This window comes from Ornithorhynchus anatinus, chromosome 11 (assembly GCF_004115215.2).
Source record: "Ornithorhynchus anatinus isolate Pmale09 chromosome 11, mOrnAna1.pri.v4, whole genome shotgun sequence".
Taxonomy (NCBI): Eukaryota; Metazoa; Chordata; class Mammalia; order Monotremata; family Ornithorhynchidae; genus Ornithorhynchus; species Ornithorhynchus anatinus.
This window is the reverse complement of record NC_041738.1, coordinates 30,292,905-30,312,042: the sequence shown is the minus strand read 5'-3', so window position 1 is coordinate 30,312,042 and position 19,138 is coordinate 30,292,905. Positions and strand designations below refer to the sequence as shown.

Below are 19,138 nucleotides of genomic sequence, written 5' to 3'. Positions count from 1 at the left end.
CCTGGGGCTCACGGTGTAGATACAAGCTAATCAGGTTGGACACAGTCCATGTCCCGCTTGGGGCTCACGGTCTTAATACCCATTTTACAGAGGTAAAATGAGATAATTGAGACCGAGGGAAGTCAAGTGAATTGTCCAAGGTCATCCAGTGGGTCAGTGGCAGAGCCAGAATTAGAACCCAGGTCGTTTGACTTTCAAGCTTGTGGTTTTTCCACTAGGCCACACCACTTCCCTTAGAACTTAAGGTCTTCCAGAACAGGGATTCTTCCTAGTGCTTGGTATTGTGCTCTGCGCAGAGCAGTTGCTCATCAAAAGCTACTGAGTGAAATGAGTGAATTATGATATTTAAGAATTGGTCAGCAATATTAGTCATGAAGGTAAGGTAGAGAACCAGATGGAAATAAAAGTCTCCGTTCATACTTTTATTTATATGGCCAGATGGGGTGAAAAAGGAGGCCGAATCCCTGATGGTTTTAAAGTAGGAACTAGATCCTTACTCGATTGTATCATACCAGAAAGGAACAGCATCTGCTGAGAATGTAGAGGGAAGAAAGGAAGGAGAGAAAAGATAAGCACTAAATGACAAAATCGTCCTCCTCATACTGAGCTCCTTAGAAGATAGGCACTAAAGACCGGTGTTTTATCGTTTGGCTAAATCCATTCAGGGGAGATTTATCTGAGAACATCAGAGGTGAGTCATCATTTCTCCATGGTCAGGATATCGATCCAGTCCCCCAGGTCCCCAGTGTTCCAGCGGGCTCCTGGAGCCAGTCTGTCGATCCCAGATCTACTAAGCATGGAACAGAGCCCCAAGGGAGGCCTGGGCCATGCTAGTCACCACTGAAACTCAAGGGGAGGTGGAAGTGCAAAGACCTCCAGTCTGCAGGCGGAGAAGCCGAGAGCTAGTTGTCACAGCTGCTTGACGTCCTGTTTTCACTTTCCTGTCGTGTAACGACAGAGGAGCTCTTCACGCCATGTCCCAAGTTTTATCAGGGTCCAATCTGGGACTCGGTTGCCCCCTGGCACCGTATGTGGAATCCTGAAAGCCGGCACGTAATTTCCCCCAAAATGAGTCATCTGAAACGCCAGCCAGAGTGAAGCAGTGCTCGGGGAGGGGGGGGGGTAAGTGGGAGCCAGGTCTTGGTGTTCTTTCTGTAAGGCTGCACTGCAATGTACTGACCTGCTTACTTATTTAACGTTGTTTGGGACAAATGAGTGTATGTGTGTGAGCGTTTATGTGCACGCCTGCGTGTATGTGTGTCCCTGATTGCAGCGAAGCTGTGGCTCAATGTTAGGGGCAGCCCTGGTAGTCGTTGGGATATTTCTAACTCAGAAAGGCAATTGAGCTTTTCATTTAACCAGCCAGCTTTGACCAAGTTCCATTACGATGCTCCTTCCTAGGCAGAGCTGGACCATGGATACTGTGGACAAGTGCTCAGAACCTTTAGGAAACTCATGCAGTTGGGCAGCGTGGTGTGGAAGAGAGCGGGTAGGCAGACCTCCCTCTCCCGCCCTCATCCCTCACTTAGGTCCTTGTGCAGGATGGGGTGGAGGCAGGAGGAAGAGCATGGATATTCACTCATTCATCCTTGCATTCAATTGTATTTATTGAGCGCTTACTGTGTGCAGAGCACTGTACTAAGCACTTGGGAAATACAATTCAGCAACAAATAGAATCCCTGCCCACAATGGGCTCAGTGGGATTAGTAGGAAACACATGGGGTCCACAGTTTAAGTAGGAGGGAGAACAGGTTTTGAATCTCCAATTTACACATGAGGAAACTAGGCAGTGAGAGCTTGCCCAAAATCACACAGCAGGCAAGTGGTGGAGCCGGGATCAGAACCCAGATCCTTTGGCTCCCAGGTCTGTGCTCTTTCCACTAGGCCATGCTGCTTCTCTAGGTGTATTTCTATTCCAAAATAGGATTAAACTATCTAAAGGCCAGGACCTGATCCTCATAAGCATATAAGCATTGTGCACAGTACTCAGTCGATGGTAGTGAGTTGTTATGCCTGTGTCTGTTTATCCTGTCACAGACTTACAAGGATGCAGGAATTTGCCCTTAGGAGCTAGGAATGGGAGAGGAGCCTATCTCCCCACTCCCTACTTCCCTTTTTTTATGGTACTTGCTAAGCACTTTACTGTATGCCAGGCACTGTACTGAGCGCTGGGGTAGATTCAAGATAATCAGGTTGAACAAAGTCCATATCCCACATGAGCCTCACAGTCATGCATTATGCAGTTGAGGTAATTGAGGCACAGAGAAGTTAAATGATTTGCTAAAGGCACTCTGCAGATAAATGTCAGAGTTGTAATTAGAACCCAAGCCCTCTGACTCTTAGGCCTGAGCTCTTTACTCCCTTTGCTTTGCCCTTCTGGGCTCCCCCTCCTCCCTGTTCTCCCTCCCACTCTTCCCCTCTCCTCTCGTTCCGTCTCTTCTCTTTCCCCCTCCTTTCTTCCCCTTCCTCTCTCTTCCCCTCTCCTCTCTTCTTCTCTGCTCTCTCCGCGTCTCATCTTCCCCGCACCAACCCTCCCTGGCTCTCCCCTCCTCTGCTCTCCCCTCCTCTGCTCTCTCCTTCTCTGCTCTCCTCCCCCTCTGCTCTCCCCCGACTCTGCTTTTCCCCCCTGCTCTCCTCCCCCCGCCCCTGCTGTCATCCCCCTCTGCTCTCCTCCCCCTCTGCTCTCCCCAACTCCACCCGCTCCTTCTTATCCATCCCTGATTGAAGTGAATATGTGCTGGAAGGAGAGAACTTGTACCCAGACAGCAGCCCCCACAGTGGGATAGGGTCAGAGGGAGCAAAGCTCCCTACAGCACCTCCTGTACCAGAAGGTGTTTCCTGAATTTCCACCCTTGGTCCTTCTCCCTCCCTCCTCTCACAAGCCTCCAAAATCCAGGGACCACCCTCGGTACACCCCAGAGCAAGGGAGGGGGGGCACCCCTGCACTGAATCCTGTGGCGCGGGAGCGCTCTCCCCCACTTGTCCCCCCACGGGCACACCTTTGCTGGCCTATGGCCTCACTGTTATTCTACAGGTTTATTCAATGAACGGGAACAGCTCTTAAAGCAGATGATTTTATAATACTCGCTATGTCTCCCGGAACGTAAACAGCTCAGTGAAAAATCCTCCTCATGTTTAGCTAAAAATAAATCTGTTCTGCCTTCTATGTAGGCCAGGAGTCTGCCTAGAGTATGTGACTGCCTCTAGCCTTTGCCCCTATCTGACCCCTAGTTAAGATCCACAAACATAGCTCTGTTTGTGGAAGTACTTTACAAGATGGGACACGCTTTTTTGAAACCAAGTTGGGTCTCAGGAGACCAGGAATAGCCTATGACAGGAGCCTCTAATGAGATACAGTAAACTGGTTCTTTAAGGAGCAGATGTGATGTAGATTTGCAGTAATAATAATAATAATGTTGGTATTTGTTAAGCGCTTACTATGTGCCGAGCACTGTTCTAAGCGCTGGGGTAGACATAGGGGAATCAGGTTGTCCCACGTGGGGCTCACAGTCTTAATCCCCATTTTACAGATGAGGGAACTGAGGCACAGAGAAGTTAAGTGACTTGCCCACAGTCACACAGCCGACAAGTGGCAGAGCTGGGATTCGAACTCATGAGCCCTGACTCCAAAGCCCGTGCTCTTTCCACTGAGCCACGCTGCTTCTCTAGTAGTAATAACACTATTGGTATTCTAATGTCCACTTGGGTACAGCACTGTATTAATCACGTGAGAAATAAAGAAGAGAAACATTCTTTCCCCTCAAGAAGTTTTCACTCTAATGGGGGTGACAGACATAAAAATATTCTCAACTAAAATGGAATATATGTATATGTATATATGTGAATGATAAGGATGGGTTTGAATAAGTTGATAACTCTGGAGTTGGCTGGGGTGCTGGAAAATTGATCAGGGAAGACTTTTTGGAGAAAGTGAGATTGTAGGAGAGCTTTGAATCTGGGGAGACCTGTGGTCTGTTGGATTTGTTGAGAGGCAGAGTTCCAAGCCAGGCAATCAACTTAGGGGACAGAGATGGGAGAATCGAGAATGAGGTACCAATAGAAGTTTGGCTTGCAAGGCGAGAAAGCCAGTTGGGGACTGGTGGGTGCAGGGAGCAGTTAGTCATATTTATAGAGCGCTTTCTGTGTGCACAGCACTGTACTAAGTGTTTGGGAGAGTACAATATAACAGACACATTCCCTGCTCATAATGAGCTTACAGTCTAAAGAACTAGCATACAGGAAAGGTGGGGCAGGTAGGCGGAGAGCCAATTCTGAGGAAATTTTGTCTGATGTGGAGAGACACAGGAAGGCAGTGGAAGATTTTGAGGAGAGGAGCGATTTGGGCCAACCAATGCTTCAAGTTATGCTGCGCAACACAGCTGATCGTCTGAATTGGAGCGGGAAGGCAGGGAGACCAGAGAGGAGACTGACCTAATAGTCGAGCTGCAAAATCACCAGCGCTTGTGCCAGGGTGGTAGATGCTTCGGTGGAATGGAAGGGCTGGATCTGGGGGGTGTTGGATATGAAGACCAGCAGAATTTGGTAGTAGATGGAATGAGATAATTGAAAGATAGCGAAGTTGAGAATGACAATGCGGTGGTATGCGTCTGCGGCCAGGAGGGCAGTCGTATTGCTGACTAAGATGGGCCCGTTAGGAGGAGTGAGTTTAATGGGAAAGATGAGCAGGTCTGTTTCAGACACCCCAAGTTTGAGGTGTCAACAGGATATCCAAATGGAGATGTCCCGGGTGTCAGAGGAGATATGACAGGTCAGGGCCAGAGAAGATAGGCTTGGGAGTCATCTGGATGGAGATTGTTGCCTCAGCCAAATGAGCAGATGAGGTCTCTGAGAGACAGCATAAAACAAAAGGAGAGCAGAGGACCCAGAACAGAGCTTGGTTCTGGCAAGAGGATAAGAGGCAGAGGAGAAGGCCAAACTGGAAAAAGAAGTCAGAAAGAGGTAGGAGGAGAATCAGGTTAGTACTTACTTGGTCAGCAAAAATGAAGGCTAACGGTGTTTCGAGGAAGAGGAAATGTTTTGAAGTCAGAGGGGTTAAAAGGCATTAGGAAGTCATTGGTGACCTTAGAGACAGCCCTGCCCTCTCAGTGAAATGAAAGGGTCAGAAAGCCAGACTGAAACGACTTGGTGGAGATGAATTTAAGGCAGTAGATTTATGCAACCTATTCTAGGAGTTTGACTTGTTTTAGTTGAGAGTGATGAATTTTAATATCAGCAGAACAAGAGGGGTAATCACATACTATTAGATAAAAGAGTTTACTCGCCAGAAAAGATGTCTAATCATTAAGCTAGATGCAACCTGTACACCACTTCACCATCTTCCTCACCAAATAGGATTTATCAGGTCTTCCCTATGCTGGATGTATCACAAGTCAAAAAGACAGGACTTCTTCCCTAAGTGTCTGGCAAAGCAGATATGAGCATCGTCAGAAGGACATAATTAATCTATATGAAACAAGAGTCATGAAGGGATATGAAGATACAGCAAGACAATCCGATCGAGGTGAGTGATCATAAATTGGCCCTAGGTTTGTAAGATTCATGTGTTCGTTCACTGAATTTATAGAGCTTCTTTCCTCTGAATGGCTCAAGGTGCTTCCCAAAATTGGTGATGAAAAATCACTGAAAACAGCTCACTTTCTGCCAAGGAGCTTCTGTGGGTCTGCTTAAGAGCCAGAAAAGGGTAGACTTTTAAAAACATCCTTCAGGGTCCTCCAGATTTGCCGAAACTGGTTTACTCTATGTCCCTGGATATGTCATTTGACCTGCTCCGGCCACATTTCTTCATTTGTTCAATGGGCCTGAGAGCAGAGAAGTACTTGTGACACTAGGAAGGGTGTGAGAAAATTATTAATAGAGGATTGAAATGTAGTGTGGGAAGACAAATGCATAATAGTTACTTCCTTAGAGTAAAGGGGCATTTCTTTGCTCTATATTAGGGAAATTCCCATAATGCCTAAGGCAATGCCCCCTGAAAAATATGTTTTGGTTTTATGAATGCCGAAACTCACGCTCGTGTGTCAGTTCTGGGAGCTGATGGGGTTGGAAACATCACTATCAATAGCATTTGTGGTGTGCAGAACACTCTGTGGGACACTTAGAAATGTAAGATGGAAGGAAAAGGCCAAGTATGACTTTAGCTTACAATCTAATGTAAGATCGAAAAGAAAGGACTGGAGTGGGGCAAAAGAGAGGAAGGTGAGGAGATGACACCAATGAGAAGGTGGAGAAACAGTCATTTTTTTCCATCTCTTATTGGGTTTATTTACCTTGTTCCCACACTGTTACTGCCACATTGTTTTTTATATGAGCTCTGAAGTGTATATAGCTAGCACAACTTCAGTCTACAGACCCTCAAGACTGTAAGCTCATTGTGGGCTCTCCCAAGCGCTTAGTAAAGTGTTCCGCACCCAGTAAACACTCAATAAATATAGTTGAATGAAACAGTCAATTTTGGATTGAATCCTAGGTGACAGAGAGCAACATTGACACAGTTCCTTTAGGCTTCCTGTACCCAACACAGGAGAGAGAATACTAGAGAGGATGAACCATAGTTCTAACCTACTATGTCACTGCTCTGGGTCTTATCTTCTTTTCTAATAACTATTTTGCCAGCCCTGCTCGAAGGAGCCTCTCTATCTCTCTACTCCCTCCTTCCCTCTGCCCGATCCCAATCTTAGAATACCCATTTAAGCACTAGACTGTAAACTCACTATGGTCAGAGAACATTTCTACTAATTCTGTTGTATTGTACTCTCCCATAGTCTTAGAACAGTGCTCTGCACATAGTAAGGGCTCAGTAAAGCCATTGATTGATAAGGTCCACTGATAAACACAAGGACCACAATGTTTATGCTTCATATGTAGCCTAGTGTAAAGAACACAGGCCTGGGAGTCAGGGGACCTGGGTTCTAATTCTAACTCCAAAACTTGTCTCCTGGGTGACCTTAGGCAAGTCACTTAACGTCTCTGTGCTTCAGGTCCCTCATCTTTAGAATGGGGACTCAATACCTATTCTCCCTCCTGCTTAGATTGTGAGCCCCGCATGGGACCTGTGTATTTTGTATCTGCCCCAACACTTAGTACAGTTCTTGGCATATACTAATAGTTAACAAATACTACTGTTAACAATAATATAATAGTGAAAAGGTTGCAGTAAACAATGGAAAATATATTGGCAAAGGAGCATGATCCTATTCTGACAGATGTCAAATATAGACTGCACTGCCAAGAGTCTAACTGGAAAAATGTAAGATTCCTCCACTCAAAACAGGAATTTTCAAGGGAATAAAAGTAATCATCATTTTCATATTTAGTTTAGTTTAGAGGATGAAGAGATGAGGAGGAATGGGAAAGGAATTGAGATATTTAGATGTATGTTCTCACAGCTATTCTGCAGTTTAACAAGTTTCCCAAAGGGAAATAGAAAATATTACAAATGCCTTGACAGACAGCTCAAAGGCACCTTGCAAATGAAGGTTCCAGTGTTCCCAGCAATATCTGAGATTCCGTTTACCTTTTCTCTGAGGAAATAATGAAACCTGGTTTCCAATTCCACATTCTGAGCCTCTGAGGAAGAAATCTCATCCAGGCCAGTTTCTCGGGGAAGACAGAGAAGGTTGGGCAGAATGTAATACCTCCTCATTTTCTTGCTGTCCTTCAGCAGCTGCAGTACAACTCCCGCATCGCCCTCCCCGTCCTTGATATCCACTTGGAACCAAGTGGAAGCCAGGAGCTCAGAATGGCCACCGAATGCAATGCAAACACAAAGGATATTATCTTTCTTTTCTCAGGTCATATCAAACCCTTCCTCCAGAGTTGAATCATTTCAATAAGATCACCATGAACGTCAATAAATAGATGGTATTTATTGAGCACTTCCAGTGTGCAGAACACTGTACTAAGTGCTTGGGAGAGTACAGAATAATAGAGTTGGTAAACACATTCCCTGCCCACAGTAAGCTTAAAGTCTAGAGGAACATATTCCTTAGTTTTGTACTTTATATACATATCCATTACTTATATTAATGTCTACCTGTAGACTAAAAGCTTGTTGTGGGCAGGGAACGTCTACCAGCTTTGTTATATGGTTATATTGTACTCTTCCAAACACTTGCAGTGCTTGGCACACAGTAAGTCCTCAATAAATATGATTGATCAATTGATATTTCAATATTCATAGGCCTTTGGCTCTCTCCTGGACAGAAATCTGGCTTTGTCCTCTGCTGTGTTTAAAGACCTACCTGTTGCCTGCAGGGCTCGATATAACTTCAAGAATGCCAACAAGAGATCCAAGCATTCAGATACTACTGTTGCTGATGGCTAAAGAAAATGACACGTAATTTAAGAGGCATTTCTATATGAACAAGACCTTCAGGTTTCCCCAGCTGGCCAGGTAAATTTCACTGATGCCAAACCACTGGGCAGGTCTTCCAAGCATGGGGCTTCTAGAGAATCGGTGACATCATAGGTGACATTATTGGGTCACTGGGAGTGAGGGGAGATGAGGCTCCTCTCCTTCCTATGGAAAAGTACTTAAAGTTGCATTTTACTGCTGGGCCACTGAAGGGGTTGCTGAATGCCCTCTGGGGGAATCTGACCCTGTGCCTGGCTAACCCTTAGGAAAAAAAGAGTTAACACTCTTTTAAGATCTGAAGAGATCCTTCAGATTATAAGAACAATGAGAGGAACACAGTTTATCCCCTTTGTAAGAAAAAAAAAGGTTGAGGGGGATGGGGTAGAAGCTATCTTAAGAAGAGAGTAACTAATGAAAGGCAGAGAGATCAGTGCACCGAACAGAGGACCTGGAATCAGACATTTTGAGTTCTGATCCCTATTCTACCACTGATTAACTGCAAGACCTTGGGCAAATAATTTGACTTGTTTATGTCATCATTTCCTCTCCTTGCCCTCCACAATTGGTACTGTTTACTGATTAATGATCATAAAGATTTTCATAAACTGACCATTAATTAGGTAGGAAGAAAGCTTGGAAACATCACCCAAACCTGATGAGAATCTCTGGTTCCTTGTGGGGTCAAACTTAATGTTGGAGAAGGAGCATTTTATACCAGCTTGGTATTTTTACTGAGCCAAGCTATAAATTCCCAACATCCAAACTGCTCTGTTTGGAAGCATTACGGGTTCCAAGGTGCTTGCTATGCTTGGGCATAGCACCTTCGTCCTTCAATCCTGCTGAACCAATGGGATGGCACTCTGAAATCAGAATGTTGGCCTCTGTCTACTCCCTCCCCCGAAGGAGCCTGCCCCTTCCAAGGAAGAGCAGTGCTGGAGTTTGGCAAAGGCAGCTCGCAGGTGTTCTTTCCTGGCTCCAAGGCTCCTTCTGCTGTGTGACCCTCTGCTCCCAGGGTAATTTCTCTGACAGCAGCGTGGCTCAGTGGGAAGAGCCCGGGCTTGGGAGTCAGAGGTCATGGGTTCGAATCCCAGCTTTGCCACTCGTCAGCTGTGTGACCATGGGCAAGTCACTTAACTTCTCTGTGCCTCAGTTACCTCATCTGTAAAATGGGGATTAACTGTGAGCCTCAAGTGGGACAACCTGATTAGCCTGTATCCATCCCAGCGCTTAGAACAGTGCTCTGCACATAGTAAGCGCTTAAATACCAACATTATTATTATTATTATTACTTTAATTTCTGCACAGATTGAAAAAGGATGAACTTGATAAAGCTTCATATTTAGATAATGCCTTTCTCATTGCCATTTGTGGTCTTTATTGCTTTCATTCCCACAACCGTCCTGCCGACAGTTCAGTGGGAGATCCTAGCCAAGGCTATTCAGAAACTATTTTTTACTCTCTATGGCTACATCATCGTGAGGAGTTTTCTCTGGGGGTTGTTTGTAGATTTTTGCTTCTGCTCTTGCCTCTGTCCTGCCTGCTTCTTGTTCACACAGTGTGAACAGAATCGATAGCAGAGGTGGGGGCTCCCTGGACGCACTGATGGATTTAACACGAGAATTCTGAGCTTCGAGCACCAAACCAGCTTTCCCTCAAGGCTGAGAGGAACCTTGGGGCTTGGATTTCAGCATCTGAGGTCATGCAGATTAATTTAAAAAAGAGAATTGGAACCCGGCGTGGATTTCTGAGATTAACTAACCAGACTCCTACATGAATTAGGAGAAGAGCAGACAACTCAAGTTCAATCACCTTGGCATCCCTTTTGGAGTTTAGAGAGATGAAAAATATCTCACTGTAATAGTAAATGGAAAAATCAATCAATCAGTCGTATGCATTGAGCGCTTACTGTGTACCAAGCATTATAAAAGTATTCAGCATCTTCTTTCAGCTGGCTACAACCATAACAGAAAACAAACGGACACCTCTGTTTAAACCTCCTGACCTGTTTGAGGGGGGTGATAAAAACATTTTCTTGACCAATGATTTATATGAGCGGAAGTTAATGTTTGTAGAACCCAGTGCATATTGTAAATATACCCTATTAAGACAGTAAAACAGTTTGTTCCAAAGTTTACCCTCACCCACCAATTAAAGACTAGAAAGACCTGACTTCTAAAAGAATTCTTTTGATAGTGCATTGATATTTATCAGTTTACAGAAATCATGTTGGCCCGCAAATCGATTAAACCAAAGACGTGTTGACAAACCATCTTGTCTTTTCCACACATTTTGGCCATCCTCAAATGTGTAGCTGGGCTCCCTTGCTGAAAAAATGTGTTTAATAATTACCTTCTGATGACCTCTGTACCCTCCAGCTTCCTTCACTCCTAACCATTAAGACATGGACATTCCCGTTTGAGAGGCTTTCTATAGAAGTAATCAAAGTATCCAAGGAGGAGAAAACTTTGTCTGCTAGATTTATAATCCGCAAGGACAAATAAATAAGGTAAGTGGCTGATGATATGATGGAAAAATAATATTTCTACATTACCATACTAATGTTACCATATTAATATTCACAGTGTGCTTTCTTCTAGGATTGGGGAACTGAAACATCTAATGGCTTTGATCCTTTTGCCCCAAAATGTTCTTTAGCTTTTATTTGCATCAGGTTAATGCAAGGAAAATGTATTTTGATGATCTGTACCCAGCTGAATAATTGTGCTCAGGGTAGATTCTAGTGTGTATCTCTTTCCTTTGAAAAATGACCAGAAGGAATCATTAGCCTGCTACTAAAATGACTTATAATGTTGTCATCCCTAAAAAAAAGCCAAGAGCACCCAGCAGAAGTGGAGAAGGCAAAATATGATGACAAGTGTCAAAAGCCAAAATCAAATCTAAGTTGATTGCATAAAACATGCAGTGGAGGCAAATTAGGTATTTCTGAATATTTTTGCAACTTCAAGTTTGAAAGGATATAAAGATCAATATCCTTCTGACAAAATATTCTCATTTTCCAAAAGTCATACTTCATTTCAGGATCTTAAAGTGAGAATAACATCTGAATGACAGAAAACTGTGCTTTTCCAGTACATCAGATTTCTCTTTGAGATTTGAGCTAATTAGGATCATTAGTTAAGCCTCCCACAGTTCTGTCTAAGGATGACTTAGAAGTTAAATGACTGAAAGATTAGCAGAGTTGCTGATGACAGTAAAGAGATCATTTGACATTTGTACGCTGTCAAGCAAAACCTCGATCATATTCCGGTTTTGATCTTTACCTTGCAGGGGTTATTAGGAGAAGTGAGACATGGGAGTAGTTTGTTCAACTGACTCTGTTTCTGTTCTGCTCTTAGCATCCTATCCTAGTCCCTGACAGGTTAAAATGGATGAACAAGCCATAAGAAAAAGGAGATATGAAGGAAATGGACGAGAGGATGAGCAATCTTGCAAGGGTAAAGAAGTCAAAAGTACAAGTCTCCAAAAAGAGGTAAGAGGATGATTTCAATTTTTAGGCAGCTTAATTATTGCAAAAAAAACACATAACTTATGTTAGCACCGCTAGCAAAAGAAAGTCAAACCTGAAGTCCCTAGGAGCATGCAAAAACTGAATTGAAACTGATTTTTAATTCTCCGAAGCATTTTGAAGTTGAAAATGATACATTTCCCTAGACTTTCGTGTCTCCCTGAGGAACTTGGGATGTTGGGGTATTTGTATCTGGACTTCCTGAGGCTCCTGGATCACATTCCATTTCTCTGCATAGATCCTGTAGTTAAGACTGTAAGCTCTTTTGTGGGCAGGGATGGTGCCTACAGACTTTGTGGGCAGGGATGGTGCCTACAGACTGTTGTTTTGTACTTTCCCAAGCGCTTAGCATAGGGCTGTGCACTCAGTAAGTCCTCAGTGGATACCATTGATTGAAATATCTTTGTTTGATATTGGCTGGGATAACAATAGCTTGATCACTCCTCTTCCATTGACTGAATTAGCCAAAGGGGACCTGCTAGGATGAGGATGAGGACCACCACCTGGACCCTAGACTTTCTGGACCCCTTGAGCCAGGTCCAGCCTCCAGGAGCAAGGGTCAGAGCCAGGTTTTGGCCAGCTGAATTCTTTCCATGTTGATGGCCTCCGAAGCAAGGTTGTGTTTTTCCCCCTCCCCGACTGTGTTTTACGCTAACTGGAGAGGACCCTCCCCAGCCAGCGTGTGGTCAGAGAGGCAGAGGCACCGTCCAGTGGCCTGGGGAGCTAGGCACACTGCAAAGGGATCTCTGGCAACTGGGATCACCAAGATCCTTGATCAAATCCAGGACCCCAGCATCCCCACCTCCTTACTTATAGAAGCAGATTGTCAGGAACACAGAGGGAACCTCTGGTCCCCTTGAAACCAACCCACCTAGCATCTCTTGTTTTCTCCTTTTGCTCTTTTCTGTCATCCCTAGGCTTTATCATTCTATAGACCGTAATCTCGTTATGAGCAGGGAATGTTTCTGTTTATTGTTCTACTCTTCCCAAGCACTTAGTACAGTGGTCTGCACACAGTTAACACTCAATAAATACCATCGATGACGATTGACAACGATGATGATCCCTCCCATTTTCTTTATTTCCTTTCTCTCCCTTCTGCTGCCCATTCTGAGTGGGATTTTACCTGTGGAAGCATTCACACCTTTCCAGGGTAACACCTGGCATCTGACCTAAAGGATAATCCAAGGGCTCAATTCCCGACTGGGAGATTTATCCCTTTAAGAGTTGAAATAACCTGTGCCATCAATATAATTGAGCCCTGGAATCTCCATGAGATCTAGAAAATCATAGTCAGTGATAAAGCCATAATGACTACATTTCATGCTGCTTGAAATTTCCCAGGGTCAAGGGTTCAGTTGGATAGATGAGCAAAGTTTTAGTGATTAATTTTTATATGACAGTGATAAGCCTAAAGTGTCTTGGACAGGATTTTCCATGCTTAATAGCAGCTTTGGCTGAGTAAATCTGAGGTGGTTTGTAGTGGAGCTGATGGATAGTAATAATGATTATGGTACTTGTTAAGTGCTTACTATGTGCCACACACTGCTCTAAGCGTTCGGGTAGTACAGATTAATCAGGTTGGACACAGTCCCTGTCCCACATGGGGCTCACAGTCTAAATCCCCATTTTTTACAGAGAAGGCACAGAGAAGTTAAGTGACTTGTCCAAGGTCACACAGCAGACATGTGGCAGAATCGGGATTAGCTTGTAAACTGTGAAGTGTAGTGTTTATTTTTATGGCAAGGAGAGATCCTAGTGCAGTGTAAGCTACGGCAGTTGTACAGAGTCAACGGGAAAACCTTCGTGGAGTTTGGTTTCGTCTCTTTGCCAGATTCTCCCCTTCCACGCCCCTCCCTCCAGACCGCTCTATCCAGCTTCATTCAGGCGGAATTCAGATGGAGAGAGGTTTCCTCCCAGAGCCCCAAATGATGCTTCTGTAAGTCTTAAAAGAGCGGGGCTAAGGACAAGACAAGACTATTCTGCCCAGAATAATGGAAACATGAAAAGTGCTTCCCCATGACAGGGATGAGTGATGAATCAGTGTTATTAAAAACAAGGGTTCATTCATTCATTCATTCTTTCAATCGTATTTATTGAGTGCTTACTGTGTGCAGAGCACTGTACTTACTTAGAGCTTGGAATGTACAATTCGGCAACAGATAGAGACAATCCCTGCCCAACAATGGGGGTTGAAATCAGCCTTCACCCAGAGACCAGGTGACATTGAACACAGAGAAAGGGCAGTTGCCCCCCCAGCCACTCACCCCTCAGAGGGGTGCCCAGCTACTGGTAGGGGGCAACAGCCTCCTTTTGCTCCCACCATTAACTTAGTTGAAACTGCTATTAATAGCCCCGGCTGTGTTGAGGAGGAGAGGCTGCAACAGGAAATGAGGCCAGGTACCTTCCCCTTGGAGCCTAGGAAGGGGTGAACTTTGGCTACTGGGCTACCTCCGCCCCAGGACAACAGGCCCTAAGCCTATCCCTGGCTGGTCTCGTTCTCCCTTATGGCACCATCCTCCAAATCAGACCTGCTTGGGAATGGGGCAGGTTTTCATTTGTTACTGAGGTTCTATGTTGCCGAATTGTACTTTCCAAATGTTTAGTACAGTGATCTGCACACAGTAAGCGCTCAATAAATGCGATTGAATGAATGGTGCTCGCCTGAGCACTTACTGCAGTCTTTTGCACTCGGTAAGTGCTTAATAAATACAGTTGATTGATTTAATATTCACCCAGTGTCTACAATATGATAGGTACAAATCCATCAAACAGTGGCATGTGTTGAGAGCTTACTGTATGCAGAGCGTGGTACTAGTGCTTAGGAAATTACAGTAAAGTGGGGAGACAGGATCCCTGCCCTCGGGGGCTTTCTGACCAAGTCAGGGATGTACATAACTGCTCTGGAGGTGGGGTGAAACTCAGTGCTTTGAGGGTATGGTTGGACCCAAGTGTATAAGCAGTGCAGACGGGAGGGAGGATAGGGAGGAGGATAGGAGGTTAGTCAGAGAAGATTTCCTGAACTAGATAGGATTTTAGTACAATTTTGAAGTTGGGGAGAGTGGTGGTCTGTTGAACCTGGAAGGGGAGGGAATTCCAGGCAAGAAGGAGGGTGTGAGCAATGGGTCAACAACATGAGAGAGTCGGGATTGAGGCACAATGAGTAGGGTGAGGAAGTGAAGTGTGCAGGCTCCAAGAAAGCTTCCCTGACCTTTCATTTATTTCCCCATTCCATTTGCCTTTCTCTCTGTGTCACTTCACACTTGGGTATCTACCCCTTAAGCACTTTGATATATATTCACCCCACCCCAGCCCCTCAGCACTTATGCACACACATCCTGTAAGCCGACAGACAAAAGCCCTCCCCTGCTTCTAAGCCTTATTGAAGGCACATCTCCTCCAAGAGGCCTTCCCAGACTAAGCCCAACTTTTCCTCATCTCCCACTCCCTTCTGTGTCACCCTGACTTGCACCCTTTCCTCTTCCCCCTTCCCAGCCCCAAAGCACTCATGTACATATCTGTCATTTTATTTATTTGTATTGATGTCTGCCTCCTCAACTCTAGAGCTCGCTGTGGGCAGGGAATGTCACTGTTTACTTTCTCAAGCACTTAGTACAGTGCTCTGCATACAGTAAGCGTTCAGTAAGTACAATCGAATGAAGAGCCTTATGCCGCTTCCCCTATCTGTAATTTATTTTAGTGTCCGTCTCCCCCACTAGAATGTAAGTTCCTTGAGGGCAGATATTGTGTCTACCAATTCTATTGCATTGCACTATCCCAAGCTTAGTACAGTGCTTTGCACACAGTAAGCACTCAATAAGTTCTGTCAGTTGGCTGATGGAGGAGTGAGGTTAGATAGGAGGGAGAAAACTGAGGCCCCTGAAGACCAATGGTGAGGAGTTTGTTTGATGGCTGGACAACCCTTGGTGGTGTTTGAGGAGCAGGGAGACGTGCGTGTAAGCACCTAACAAATACCACGATTATCATTATTATTGAGAAAAACGTTCTGGGCAGCAGAGTGAAGTATGGACTGGAAAAAAGAGAGACTAAGAGGCATCTAAGTAGGTCAGTGAGGAGGCTGATGTACTAATTGAGATGGCATATGTAAAATGCTTGTGCCAGCATGGTAGCAGTTGGGGTGAAAACAAAGGCAGAGATTCTTTAGATGTTGTGAGGATAGAACTGAAATGATTTGGTTACTGACCGATTATGAGGGTCGAATGAGAGAGATTAGTTATGGGCTTGTGAGACAGGGAGGACAGTGGCGCTGTCGACGGTAATGGGCAATTTGGGAGAGAGTTTGGAGGGGAAGATGAGTTCAGTTTTGGACACGTTAAGTTTGAGATTTCAGAGAGTGAAACATCCAAGCAGAGATGTCCTAATGGCAGGAGGAGATGTGAGATTGCAGGGAAGGAGAGAGAGAGATTTAGGAGTCATCTGTGTAGTGATGGTATTTGAAGCCATGGGAGAAAATGAGTTCTCTAGATTGTAGCTCCTTGTGGGCAGGAAATATGTCTACCAATCTGTTATATTGTACTCTCCCAAGACCTTACTAAAGTGCTGTGCACACAGTATGGGCTAAATAAATGCAACAGATTGATTGATGCATTGATTGGGTGTAAATGGAGAACAGACAGGAATCCAGAACTGAGCCTTGAGGGACCCCCACACTTAAAAGATGGAAGGCAGAGGAAGAGCCGGTGAAGAGCCAAGGAGCAGCCAGAGAGGTAGAGAAGTAGTGTGGCTCAGTGGAAAGAGCCCGGGCTTGGGAGTCAGAGGTCATGGGTTCAAATCCCAGCTCTGCCACTTGTCAGCTGTGTGACTGTGGGCAAGTCACTTAACTTCTCTGTGCCTCAGTTACCTCATCTGGAAAATGGGGATTAACTGTGAGCCTCACGTGGGAGAACCTGATTACTCTGTATCTTCCCCAGCGCTTAGAACAGTGCTCTGCACTTAGTAAGTGCTTAACAAATACCAACATTATTATTAGAGGAGAACCAAGAAAAGGATAGTGTCAGGAAAACAATGGTAGGAGGAATATGGGGAGATAACTGGAAGGTATAGATGGGTCCAAGGAGTGGTTTTTTAAAAATGGGGGTGTGAGGGCATGTTTGAAAACAAAGGGTAAGGAGCCGTTGGGGAGGGAGTGCCTGAAGATGATGGTCAGGGAGGGAAGGAGAGAGGGGGCAAGTACTTCCATAAAGTGTGAAGGGATGAGGTTGGAGGGGCAGGTGGAAGTGGTAGATTTCAAGAGGTGGAAGACATCTTGACAGATGGCTGGGAAAGATAAGTCAATGAAGGGGCAGGAGGCAGATGGGATTAGACGGGGCAAGATAGAATTTAGGGAGTTCATTCCTGATGGTTTCAATTTTGTCAGTGAAATAGGTGGTAAGGTCATGGGGCAATATATGGGGTGGTGGGGAGATGGGGGTTACAGAAGGAGTTAAAAGTTCAGAGAAAATTGGTGTGGGTGAGGGGCCCAGGAGTCAGTAAGGGTGGAGAAATGTTGGTGCTGAGCAGAGGAGAGGGCAGAGCTAGAGCAGGTGAGGATCAGAAGAGGCCCTCCCAGACTAAGCCCCACTTTTCCTCTTCTCCCACTCCCTTCTGTGTTGCCCTGACTTGCTCCCTTTGCTCTTCCCCCCTCCCTGCCCCACAGCATTTAGGATTATATCTATAATTTTATTTATTTATATTGATGTCTATTTATATTGATGTTTGTCTCCCCACCCCCCTAGACTGTGAGCTCATTGTGGGCAGGGATTGTCACTCTTTATTGCTGTATTGTACTTTCCCAAGCGCTCAGTACAGTGCTGTGCATACAGTAAGCACTCAATAAATACAATCGAATGAATGAATGAGTGGAGATACAGGTAGCAGGTGGACTTGCTTTTCACATTTTTCTTCATCAATACCAGCAATGCCAAAGTCTCCCGGAAGCAATTGGCCACTGTTGCTTGGTGAGGAATTAAATGATAACAACGGCTATGGTATTTGTTGAGCACTTACTATGTGTCAAGAACTTCACTAAGCACCGAGGCAGATACAAGAAAATTATGTCAGATATAATCCCTGTCCTACAAGGGCTCATGACGTAAGGGGGAGGGTGAACAGGTATTGAATCCCCATTTTACAGATGAGGAAACTGAGGCACAGAGAGGTTAAACAGGTAGGCAGATGGCAGAGCTGGGATTAGAACCAAGGCCCGTGCTCTTTACACTAGGCCACCCTGTCAGACTTTTCTTCGCAGCGTTTCTGTGAAAATCGGTAACCAAAACATTTGGTTGCCCTCTCTCTAGCTGAATCTTCCAAAACGTCGGCACCGACAGGGTGTCCTTGAGCCAGAGTTCATGTTGATATCTTTCTTTCTGTATAGTTTTTCAAAGATCTTCCTTGGCCATTGTGATACTAATCATTGTTCTTTCTCCCTAACTCAAGGTGGGTCTGATTAGTGGGATCTGTGTTATTGTTGGCACCGTAATTGGCTCCGGAATCTTTATTTCACCCAAATCTGTGCTAAGCAACATCGGTGCCGTGGGGCCTTGTTTGATCATCTGGACGGCCTGTGGGATTCTTGCTACATTAGGTAAAGAAACTAAAAAAAAGAACAAAAGAAAGCATGACTACATTCTTTTTTTGAATCTCTTTTTTTGGCAAATTCGTATTGTATAGACCTTAACCAGAACTATGATACGCTCCTTGGTGCTGAGTCACGTCTTAGAAAATCCAATCACCCAGTCTGTCACGAATCAGTATGAGAATTGTCGTTTGGCTCTTAGTTCAAACAGCTAATTTCTCCAGGTGAGAGGGATAGTAACCTATATTTCAGAAAAGCAGCTAGGTTTACTGGATTTGAAGCAGACTGGGCCATAAACGCCTCCAGGCATGCTAAAACTATGGAGAAAAGGACCCCGCCTTCTTAACTCCTATTTGAGTCTTAGCTTAGTCTGATGTGGAAATGGTATTTTCTACCTCACTAATACTAACTAGCTTGCTGCAGAACTTCAACTGTGTGGCCCTCTGTTCTGACACAGAAAGGGAAAATAAGTTTAACAAAGCCAGTTGCTTATAAGGAGGAGAGTGAGGGAAATGGGGTGGATAATTCCCCAAGATAAAGATTACACAAGACGTCTTCAGGTGCGGCTGGACCACGGACAGAATTGAGTTTGGGGTGTAATGATAGTAATTGTGGTATTTGTTAAGCGCTTACTATGTGCCAGGCCCGGGCTCAATCCACTACA

The 19,138-nt window shown here is 44.9% G+C and overlaps 1 protein-coding gene across 5 annotated transcripts in view; it reads left to right on the top strand.

Annotated features, from left to right (window-relative positions):
- Nucleotides 1-19,138, top strand: part of SLC7A9 (solute carrier family 7 member 9) — a 50,087-nt gene that overhangs the window by 16,179 nt on the left and 14,770 nt on the right. For 4 of the 5 annotated variants that reach the window (XR_003762841.1, XR_003762842.1, XM_029075100.1 and 1 more), the window contains exons 3-7: nt 5,353-5,521; nt 8,275-8,413; nt 10,750-10,880; nt 11,731-11,864; nt 18,336-18,483. Coding sequence is in view for 2 of the 5 variants with exons in the window: in XM_029075100.1 (XP_028930933.1) it covers nt 11,760-11,864; nt 18,336-18,483 (253 nt within the window). In the remaining 3 variants the exon portion in view is untranslated. Of the gene's footprint in view, nt 1-5,352; nt 5,522-8,274; nt 8,414-10,749; nt 10,881-11,730; nt 11,865-18,335; nt 18,484-19,138 lie in introns of those variants that run through there. The other variant, XM_029075101.1, reaches the window with a different exon arrangement.